At 31.9% G+C, this 11,603-nt stretch overlaps 1 protein-coding gene across 1 annotated transcript; it reads right to left on the reverse strand.

Annotated features, from left to right (window-relative positions):
* Positions 1–6,832: 6,832 nt before the first annotated feature.
* LOC113380570 (platelet-activating factor acetylhydrolase IB subunit gamma-like) lies at positions 6,833–8,408 on the reverse strand. Its single transcript, XM_026619754.1, has 3 exons — positions 8,381–8,408; positions 7,936–8,264; positions 6,833–6,928 (listed from the first exon to the last, which is right to left on the reverse strand). The coding sequence occupies exons 1-3, from the start codon at positions 8,406–8,408 to the stop codon at positions 6,833–6,835; spliced, it is 453 nt and encodes a 150-aa protein (XP_026475539.1).
* Between the last annotated feature and the right edge of the window lie 3,195 nt (positions 8,409–11,603).

Consider the following 11,603-nt stretch of genomic DNA (forward strand, 5'->3'; position numbering starts at 1 on the left):
GTGTAATACATAGCTTAATGTAAACTATGTAATATACATTTTACATGCAACTATATAATGTTTTTTAGATACTGGTGTCTCTGAATCATCGCTGGACGATACAGCTTTCATGAAGGCGTCAATTCCCGTTCCAAGCAAAACAGCACGCTACACTGGTGATATTTATACTTCAAACATAAGAACACCGAATTCAGCAAGAAAATTTATCGAGATTTTGAAGAAATGGATTACTGAGAAAAAGAAAACCATTTATAAACTTAAGAGACAACTTAAGAACAAAAGTAAGCATATCAACAATTTACGTGATGCTGTGAACTCTGAATATGACATTTCTTAGTAATTCTGATGCTGTGCAGCATAACACTGTAAGTGAAATGTTATCACCATAGACATTATATTACACATATTGTATTTGTAAGGTATGTGTTTATGACAGATAATTTTCTCTATTACTAAAGGAACATACTATAATGTATGTGTGAAGTTAAGCAAATAAATAAAATCACGTAAAATTTCATACATCTTTTGGTACACTCATTTAAATTACACCTTATCGTTTTAAGGACAATATGCCTGGTGTACTCGGTGATTTGAATCGCAGAACCTTCGAAGCAAAACGAACAAAGTATGAGCCTGAAATTCGAAAATTTGCGATTGTCGCTACAGTTTTACTCGAGTAGGGCCTACGATTTCGTTCGTCAAAAATTCGGAAATTTATTGCCTGCGCCGTCGACAATTCGGTAGGGGCTGTGCGTATTGGTTTCGACTCCAGGATTCAATATAGGTATTTTAGATTTTTTTTTTTAAATTTATTCTGAAACTACAGGTGAATCACTTGTTTGCAATTTCATCGTTGACCAAATTGCACTGAAGCCCAGCTTATTATCTTATTACCAAATTGAATGGAGTTGAATAAGCTAACCTTGTACAACCCTAAATTATCTTTAAAATAATCCATTTTAACAAGTAAGTTCAGTTAATTTTTCTTGTTTTCTTCATATATAATATGTTGAAGATAGTAAGTGAAACAACCTACATATCATAAAAAAATGCTATATATTACAGATGAATAAAAAACAATATTTAAATTTCCATCATTACCCAATAATTGTGTTTAATGAGTCTCCAGGGTGTAGCACTAGCGACGAAGCGCCCTTATGTGCCACACTGTCAAATGGGGGCGATTATTTGAGTCGTGTCGTCATGACTCCACAGTCATATCGTCAACCAGTTAAGGAAGTTTGTGAACGGATTTTAGTTGTTTCTCCATAAACGAACAAATTGTTGAAAAATGTAATGGAGGCAAAAATGCTTGAATGTATGCAAAAGTTAGCTAAAAATGCTACTTCCGAAAAACAAACAGACTTAGACCGGAGTAATATGCTCAATGGTCTATTTTCTGTAAATACACAAGATGAAATAAATTGTGAGGATATGCTCAAAGAATATGATTATATTGCAGAATTATTATACTTACATTGTATTCAAAATATAATATAAATAAGATGATTTTATTTAGTAGTAACTTTTTAACTTCCCGTAGGGTAAGTTATTGTAATGGGCCGAAAATCGGAATTGAAATTTTTTACATTTCTCGACGTTTTGAAGGTTTCTGAACGTTCTGAACGAACAGAAAAAATGGATGTGTGTGTGTGTGTGTGTGTGTATGTATGTATAAATACAAATTTCTAGTCACGTTTTAGGACGCACGGATCAACCGATTTGAATGGTTCAAAAAACATTCGATTCCTATTGATAGGGAAAAGAGCTGATTAGTTTTTGGCAAAGGCAGGTCCAGCCGGTTCGGAGATACGGAGCAAAGAGTGCAGAAAATAGAAATCGAATTTTTGAGAGAACGGAGTATCCGATTTGAATGATCTAAAAAACATTCAATTAGTAACGATTGGGAGAAGTGTTTATTAGTTTTTGGCAAAGGCAGGCCCAGCCATTTCGAAGATACGGAGCTAAATATGTAAAAAATGGCAGTTTTTGAGAGAACTAAGCGTCCGATTTAAATGATTCAAAGAACTTTCTGCTTGTCTTAACAAAATAATTGATTTTGGAAAAAAAAATTTTGTCCCATTATTTTTTTTTTTTTAAGTTTTTTTTTAGTTTTTTGTATATCGAAAATATTTCAGATTTTATTTTATTATTTTATATTAGACAATGATACAATATTTATAATAATCTATTTGAAAACATTCAGTATTCAACGGGAAGTTCCAGCAGTTTGCCTTAAGGCACGATGCCATAATTGCCTCAAGACAGAATTCCACTTACAGCTAGTTATATTTTAATTTTAGAAAAATTATATTTTGAAAGTATGTGGTAAGAAACATATTTAACAACATTTTTACAAAGGAACTGCCTACCGTATGCTCATGGTTTGGTCGATCTAGCAGTCAACAACCTTAAAATAATCAAAGGTAAGGTTACAAAAAAATATACAAATGTTTCTAATTAATAATTTGTACACGATGTTTCTAAGCTGATTGATTCAAATTTAGGAACATTAACAAACAATATAGAGATGACTGAAATAGAATTTATTAAAATAGCAGTGGAATGGTTTCGATTTTGGAAGCAGAGACTGCTAAGACAAAATAAAAAAACAAATTTAACACAATTTCTTTTAGGATTAATTTAATAGAATGCAAGACTAAGTATTAGTCTTAAGTATTAAGTATTAAGTTATTAATAGCATACAACATACAATTGCGAGTCTCTGTTTTCAAATATGAAATATTTGAAATCAAAATACCGAACAAAGTTAAATGACACACATTTAGATAACTGTTTGCTGACAGAGAACTCTAATTATATTCCCGATTATAAAAAAATAGCTGAAAATATGGACACACAAGTTTCACACTAAATAATATGTATTTAATTAGGTATTACTTAATAATACTTACTAATGTATGTAATGTATATGGCCATAAGTAGTGGTGTTGTCGAGCCGGAATGCGTCCCGGCAAAAAAAATTAGAGAAAAAAATTACTGTTTTTTTTTCTAATTTTTTACGCAAGCAGCCTACGGGCAGTACGTTACTCATCTCTGGCATAGTTTATTGCCATACCCAAATTAGTGCAGCAAACGGAGAGGAAAAAAGTGCATAAACTCTGAATTTTTATACTGTGCTCCGATTTGCATGAAATTTTGGAATTAGGTTTACCTTACCCTCAAGTTCAAAAGTGAAAACAATTTACACTCCGCTACCACCCCCGGGAGGGTTGCGACCTCTTAATAAATAATTGGACATTGAGCTATTTTATCGCTAGAAAACGTTTTTAATATTAAAAGATACAATTAAAAAGTAATTTTTAATACATTTACCTTGCAGTAATATCATTTTCAACCCCGTGAAAATCCTGAAACCCTTCAAACAACCTCAAAAACACAATAAAAATCCAATAATTTTTATTGATTATGGATAACATGCTGCATACTATCTTTTCTCTGTTCAATATTTTTTTTGATTATGGTTTTAAGTAAATAAAATGTACATAACATGTGTTATTCTTATTGCAGAAAAAAAGTGCAAACCCATTTTTACGATGCACTTTTCAGTGCCATTAAAATCAAATGAATTGCCACTTGCAGGAAAGTTACTAAAGAAAGAAATTGTCATTTGAAATGAAATCACTTCTTTGCAATCTGAACTCCTAGATGCTTCTCTTATTGAAGGTTATTTAAAATGGTTTCATACAACTTTTACTTGAAATTTTAGACAAATTAATAACTATAAATTAAATTTCAGTGGATCTATATGCGCACGTTCCAGATGTTTCACATGTTCCAGATATTCCGGTTGTTCCAGATGTTCCTGCTAATGTACCTCATATTTCTATAAGATGATCAGGTATTTCAACGTTTCTTGAAAAGATATATTTCTTATTTTCTCTAATAGAATCATTCATTTTCTTAGATATTCGAACACCAAGAAGAAATTTCTTGAAGTTTATAGGTGTAAAGCATCGCAGGCAGCATACATCACAATTAAAGAAATGTCATGATATAATTATGACAACGAAGAGAAGTGCCAGACGAATTATGAAAAATCATGAAATTGCCAGAGCTGAGCTAAAGAAGGCTTGCAGTACAAACATCATGAAAGAAGTTGAAAATGTTGTCAATTCAATAACTGCGACATTGATCAAATGCCAGATGAAAAAACAGCCGAAACAGCCTGAAGGAAGAAGATACAACCTCGATTAAAAAACACTGGGAATCGCATTGTACAAACAGAGTCCATCCTGTTACAAATATTGGAGGTTCTTTTTATCTTCACCTTACCATTTTATCTAGTCCTTGGCTAATATTCCGATCAGCTCTGGTATCAATAAAACTTTCATGGAGACTTTGCGTACTTCTGTTCTAAATATGGATCCATCTAATAGAAACTGTGTTCTGATGTTTGACGAAATAAGCATTTCTGCAGGCATTGATTATGATGAGAGTAAAGAGCACTTTTCGATTATTTTAATTGCGCAATCATTCAAGTCGGCAAGTTCATTCGTAGACCGCGTGCGGCAGCACATGTTCCGTTTTTGTATTACTTTGTAGCGAATACATAATTCAAATTTATGAAGTTATCAACAATTGAAAGTATTTACATTAGCCCTCTAAACACTTCGAATTCTTTTCTGATGCTGTGAATATATAAATTAATAAAAGATATATTTTTAGGTTATGTCTTGACGTTTCTTAGTTGATATTTGTGATATGCTTGCGCAAATACTTGAACATAAACTTGAGCCGTCTGTGGGCACTGTAAAAATACGCTTGGTTGCGCATTCATTCAGTTGCACATGTGTACAGTTACGTCTGTGGCCGGCTTAAGGATAACATAACAGGCTTCGAGGAGGTTTCAGAGAGGAGACCAAAGTTTGCTGACCATGCTTTAGTGTTCATGAATAAAGGCATTCGTGGCCACTTTAAAACATCAGAGGCATTCTACTTTGTTGAAAGTAGCGTCAAAAACGCTGAACTTAAAGTTTGTATAAGAGACGATATATCAAGCCTGCAGGACATTGGTATCAATGTTGTAGCCAATGTATGTGATCAGCATGCTACAAATGTTACCGCAATCAACTTGTTGCTTAACGAGACAAGAGCACAGTTTCTCAAAGAAGATAGAAGTTGCAAACTTAAAGGGTTTCTTGTTGGTGATCAGGAAATCATACCACTTTTTGATTCGCCACATATGTTGAAATGTTTGAGAAACAGCTTTTCATCATATGATGTCACTTTTATTCAACGTAATCAGCAAAAAAGGGCATTCTGGAGCCATATAATTAAGATATTCGAAATTAATTCAGAGTTGCCCAATTTCCGCATGTGTTAGAAGTTACGAGCACATAACGTGTATCCTGACAAAATGAGGAAGATGAGAGTGACAGATGCTGCAGTGGTGTTCTCTTATAGCGTTTTTTCAATGATGCACAGATATGCTACTAAGCAGTGTGAGTAAATGAAAATAATGTAAAATATATTTAATCGCATTTATAATTCAACCTCTTTTAATCGTATTCTAGATGATAATTTTCCTCAAGAAGGTACTAGGACTGTCGATTTCCTGAAATTCATAGAAGAGCTGTTTGACAGTGTAAATGAAACAGCCTCCAGTTCTGCCAGTGACTATAAACCTCTAGGGCCTAGGTCTAGGCAGTGCTCTTACAGATAAGTCTAAGCATTTAGTATTTTGGAAGGAAGCTAAACATGTCTCAAAAAGCATATGCTTTTATAAGAAAGACAAGAGAGTTAAACATCAACACAACCAAAACACCACCAACTATTCAAATTTTTTTTAGAACATTGGTTTCGAATATATTTGACAGAAAATAAAGTGTCCGGAAATTAAATTTTTGTAAACTCGTAATTTTAATTAAATTACGAGTTGACAAAATGAAAAAATGAAAAAAAAAATGTATTTTTTTTTGGTAGTATTAGAAGTCACGGGGTTAATAATCGCAAACCTTCTTGCAGTGCTTTCATTGGATCCTACAAAAGCCTTGTTGTCAATAAGTTTCATTCCGTCCATTCTAGCCACATTGCTCGATCAACGCTTTAAAAACTTGCATTTTAAAAACACCAATGCTGCCTCAAATGCAATACATGCATTGAAAAATCAAATATGTTTGAACAATTCTACTACAAGTTTAGATATTGATGCCACGCCAGACAGTTTCGACTTTTGGCAGTTACATAAGAAATTGCGCCAGAGAAAAAGGAAATAAAAGACGTGATGAAATAGATTTATATCTAAATAAACCAGTCACGCCTATAGCAAGCAACACCATAGAATCATGGAAAGATATGAGGAAAATTGTTCCCAATTTATAGAATAAATTTCGAGTATAGGCCACCATTATTAAGTTATAGCAGTAGTTTCGGATAATAAAATTATCATCAGTATTCAAAGTGTAGCATATGAAAAAATTTTACCATTGAGGGCTCAATAATTACCAAGAAAGATGTTCGAAATATCAAGTGCAAAGCAGTGCTACCATACCCTACCCATATAGATAATAATAATAAAACGTAGAACATGATACTAGAAGAAGATGATCTTTTTGTGGTCGTAATGACTATATTGCAAGCTACTATTTTAAATGAATATAGACATGATAAAACATGCATAGATGGATCTCATGGTGCAAATTCTTATTGATTTAACCTGCATACTCTTCTTGTGATTGATGTGTTTGGGGTAGGTTATCCCGCAGCATTTTGTTTCACCAATCGGCAAGACAAAACTGTATTTAAATTATTTTTTGAGAAAATTTGTAGTTCAATAGTAGTAAAGTAAAAAAAGTTGCCACCTTAACTTTTATGCCTGATGATGCACACGCATATTACAATGCATGGTATCTGTCATGACTTCAACAAACAACCATTTACTTTGTTCATGGCATGTATGAAGAAGCTGGAAAAGGGCATTTAATGCAAAAGTTAAAAATACTCAAAAGCATACAATCGCTTTCAACACCAAATTAATAATTCGTGCAACACTATGTGAGAGTGATTTTTGAACTATGTTTATAGAAAGTTATCAATATCAATAAATTAAAGAGCATGTTTTTACTACGCAAATGCTGCAGGCCGCTGGTCAAAGCAGTATTTTAAACGTTGAAAAGAATGCGTTTCACCAGAGAAACCAAAAAAAATATGTATACCGGTAACATCAGTTCCGTCGGAGCGCCTTTTACGAAGGCTGGCATGATAACAAAATAGAAATGGCTCTTCGAAACACCCATATTAATTGTACGTCGCTGAAACATTCAACTGTAATAGGCAAACATATATTCGAGTGCACTAGCATGCTTATGTTTCAAGAATTATAACTTTTTTTGATAAATTAGTCGCGGGCCTGCCAGTGTTTATTTGGCACAGTTTTCACATTTATCTTATTAATAACTGAATTAGTAATGAATATTAATAAATAACTATGAATATAAAGTAATAATGTTGTGTTTTATATTGGGTCGTCATAGTGAAAGTTGTGTTTTTTTTTTGATGAATTAGTCGCGGGTCTGCCAGCCAGTGTTTATTTGGCACATTTTTTACATTTATCTTATTAATAACTAAATTAGTGATGAATATTAATAAATAACTATGAATATAAAGTAATAATGTTGTGTTTTATATTGGGTCGACATAATGAAAGTAGTGTTTTTTTGATAAATTAGTCGCGGATTTGCCAGTGTTTATTTGGCACATTTTTTATATTTATATTATTAATAACTGAATTAGTGACGAATATTAATAAATAACTATGAATATAAAGTAATAATGTTGTGTTTGATATTAGTTCGGCAACGTTTTCGAATGATAGAATGGAATATATCAAATGTAAATTATAAAACAAAGCACTGTGTGAATATGTCTTCTATTCATATTTATCTTGTTAAATTGATTTAATAAACTGTTTACGACTTGCAGGCAATCGCGTTGGGCATTTGGTACTCTTCCTCTTGGAAGCATGGTGGGTAAAATGATGCGAGCACTCGGAAGCAATTCTTTAATAATGCTCACACATTTAATAATTCCTTCATAAATTTCGTGCGGTTTGCTATGTTTCGTGTTGTTTGTTCCTGCCAATATAACCACAATTTTAGTTTTCAGATTTGATATTTCGCCGTTTTTTAAACGATAAAGAACATTTTCCACTTTATCGCCTCCAATTCCAAAATTTGCAGTTTGAAATGTTTGAAACTTGTCCCAACTGGGATGCCTCTCCAAGTTTGCTATAAGGGAGTTTCCTGTGAGGATAATATTGTGGTAATTCTTCGCCAATTTTAAATTATTTAAATGTTTTTGACGCCACGTGTCACTTGCCCTTGCAGTAGGGATGGCGCATTTGTTAACATTTCCCCACTTATAGTGAATAACGGACAATCGCACATCTTGTTAAACGGTATGAAAATTGTCGCGTGAATAATAATATTTTTCGTAGATTGCTGTATTTTTGTTTAAAGAAGAAATTAATTGGATTTAATATAAGTAGATGCAGATAACCACAAATAGTTTTGGTTATAATAAAAAATTTCGTCTACGTTTTGGCCCGCTATTCTCAATTGATTATGAAAATTGAAAAACTGTTCGAAAGATATTTGTTCGAAATGATACTGATTAGTTTTATATTACTGTGATTAATGCAATTACATGATTTCCTTCAAAAGACTTGATGTTTGTTCACGTTTATAATCTTTTAATATGTACCCGAACATCCGCTGTATTAAATTCATAGCCCAACAATAAGCGATTATGTTTGTATTAATAGATCCTTTTTGAGGCCAAACTTCTGAGGTTTTTCCAAGATTATCGGGCAATCGCACATCTTGTTAAACGGTATGAAAATTGTCGCGTGAATAATAATATTTTTCGTAAATTGCTGTATTTTTGTTTAAAGAAGAAATTAATTGAATTTAATATAAGTAGGTGCAGATAACCACAAATAGTTTTGATTATAATAAAAATTTTAGTCCACGTTTTGGCCCGCTATTCTCAATCGATTTTGAACATTCAAAAAATGTTCGAAAGATATTTGTTGGAAATGATACTGATAAGTTTTATATTACGGTCTTACAACAGGTAGATTAATTTTAAAAATTCATCAAATTTTGAGAAAATCAGTTTTTTTGACGTTTGTTAAAATTAAAATTAAAGATTGGCTTGGTATAGCGACCTGGTCTTAATGAACATACTTTACGATTATAGTACTAAGAAAACTGATGGTTCAATTATAAACATTAATGATTTTTGAAAATTTCATTTTAGAAAATACTCCGTAATTGTTGATTGATTTGAACCAAAAGTATTCAAAATTTAAACTTTTTTTTTTTATTTATTTATTATAATGGCATCTGATCTGAATCATATTGCCACCACTTAGTTTACAGAGAAAGCTATATACAATTTAAACATTATTATTATTAAAGTAGAGTATAGGAATCGTAAATCTTTCGAAATTGAATTTGAATGAATTTTTTAAAAAGTCTCTTTTTAACACTAGAATAAAAAATTTGTAAGTACTTTCAGCTTTTTGTAACTTTTGTATTTTTTAATGCTGAAACGTAAGAAATTATAATATTTTTTTACAAAAATTCATGATTTTTATTGATATGTATAGCGTATTATTAAAATTACATATATAATTTTATTTAAAAACTATTTCTTCGTTTCTATTATTATAGTTTTTATTTTTCTAGCATTCTTAAATAAAATGGCGGGAGCTGTGAGGAATTTCACGCTAGTGAGTAAAATACCGAAAGAAGAGATACTGATAATATTAACAAACTGAGTCCCATTGGAAAGATAGGCTTGTGTAAGTAATTTAAATCCACTTTTTATTCTTCACGACATGTGTGTAATTAGAACATTCTTATTATTATAGCTCGAGTGCAAAATCGAGACCAACGAAATTAGGAGATGTTTCGGTGACATCGTTTCTTGGTCACACGGTTTTGTTGTGTGTTCGGAGCATAACAAAGGTATATATTTCTTTTTATGTATATATATATATATATATATATATATATATATATATATATATACATACATGTATACATTGGTATAGTTAAGGGATTTTTCATAATTTTTCTTTATAATAGGTTACAAAATAAAGGGCGTTAGTTTATGCTTCGAAACGATAAAATTGCTGTTTCAAAAGGAGGAGCGTGTATTATCGCTCCTGCCAGTTCTTTATGAAGATAGTGGAAACGTGGAGGAATACTTCCTACATTTTTTCAAAGATCAAGAAATAAGATTTTATAGTTACAAAAAGGTAATGTTAAATTTTTATAATAATACATTTTTATAACAATACATAGCATTCAGGTATTATAATATTATTAATTATTATTTTAGTCCACAGACGATGCGAGTTGGGGCGGCGGCAGAGGAAACAACCGCGGCGGCGGGAAACAGCCTCGGCGGCATAGAAAACACCGCGGCATAGAAAACACCGCGGCGGTAGAGGAAACAACGGCCGTGGTGAAGGAAACAACCGCGGCGGTAGAGAAAACACCAATGGCGGTAGAGAAAACAACAGCGGCGGTCGCGTAAACAAACGCGGTGGCCGCGGAAATTACCGCGAAGACAACCGTGGCGGCCGCGGTAGCAACCACGGTAATGATAGGATAGGAACTCCAATTCCAATGGTAAATAACATCCATGGCTGCACAATATGTTAAAATTAAATTTAAGTAAGATAAATTATTTCTGAAATAAAAAGATTCATATTCAAGCGTAAATTTTATTGTTTTCTATATTGTATATTTGTATTTTTTTCAGGGGTTGTATATATATATATATATATTTTCAAAATGACTGTTTAGCATTCTATTCTATAATAACTAATATATCATGTATAATTTCAAGCCCACTATATATGCTGCAAGCATTGTTGTGGATTTTCAAGATATTCTCAGAAAAATCTGGGCAAAAGACAAATCAAGTCTTATATCATTTGACACTCTTCAACTTACAATTTTAGAATCAATATTAATTAATATATATGATACATAGCTTGGATGTTTGACTTGCAACTAACTGATTTCATTATTTTCACATTTGGCACAAAAATGGGCCAAATAAAACCCGGCAGACCCGCGACTAACATAACCTCAAGAACGATTGTTAACAATTGCAAAAAGTAGGCTGAAAACGTTTTCGAACTAATATAAAACACAACATTATTACTTTATATTCATAGTTATTTATTAATATTCATCACTAATTCAGTTATTAATAAGATAAATGTAAAAACTGTGCCAAATAAACACTGGCAGGCCCGCGACTAATTTATCAAAAAAAAAAACACAACTTTCACTATGTCGATCATTTGGAAGAACGATCTAATCACTTTTTGCAGAACCTCTAATCACTTTTTTCAACTTTTCAATACAATAATTAATAAATATTCACTTTTCACCACTTTTTAATACAGTAATTGATAAATATTCGCAATGATTTGCACTATTTGAATATATCTTCGAACATATTTTGACACGGCAGATCATGTCGTTTGGTATCAATGTACTATGACATATGTAAAAATACTTGATTGTAGGTTAAAGATTTTTATGTCAAACAAAGAT

This window comes from Ctenocephalides felis, unplaced genomic scaffold (genome assembly GCF_003426905.1).
Source record: "Ctenocephalides felis isolate EL2017-DRISC unplaced genomic scaffold, ASM342690v1 CF-g0.4_SCAFFOLD_02224, whole genome shotgun sequence".
Classification (NCBI taxonomy): domain Eukaryota; kingdom Metazoa; phylum Arthropoda; class Insecta; order Siphonaptera; family Pulicidae; genus Ctenocephalides; species Ctenocephalides felis.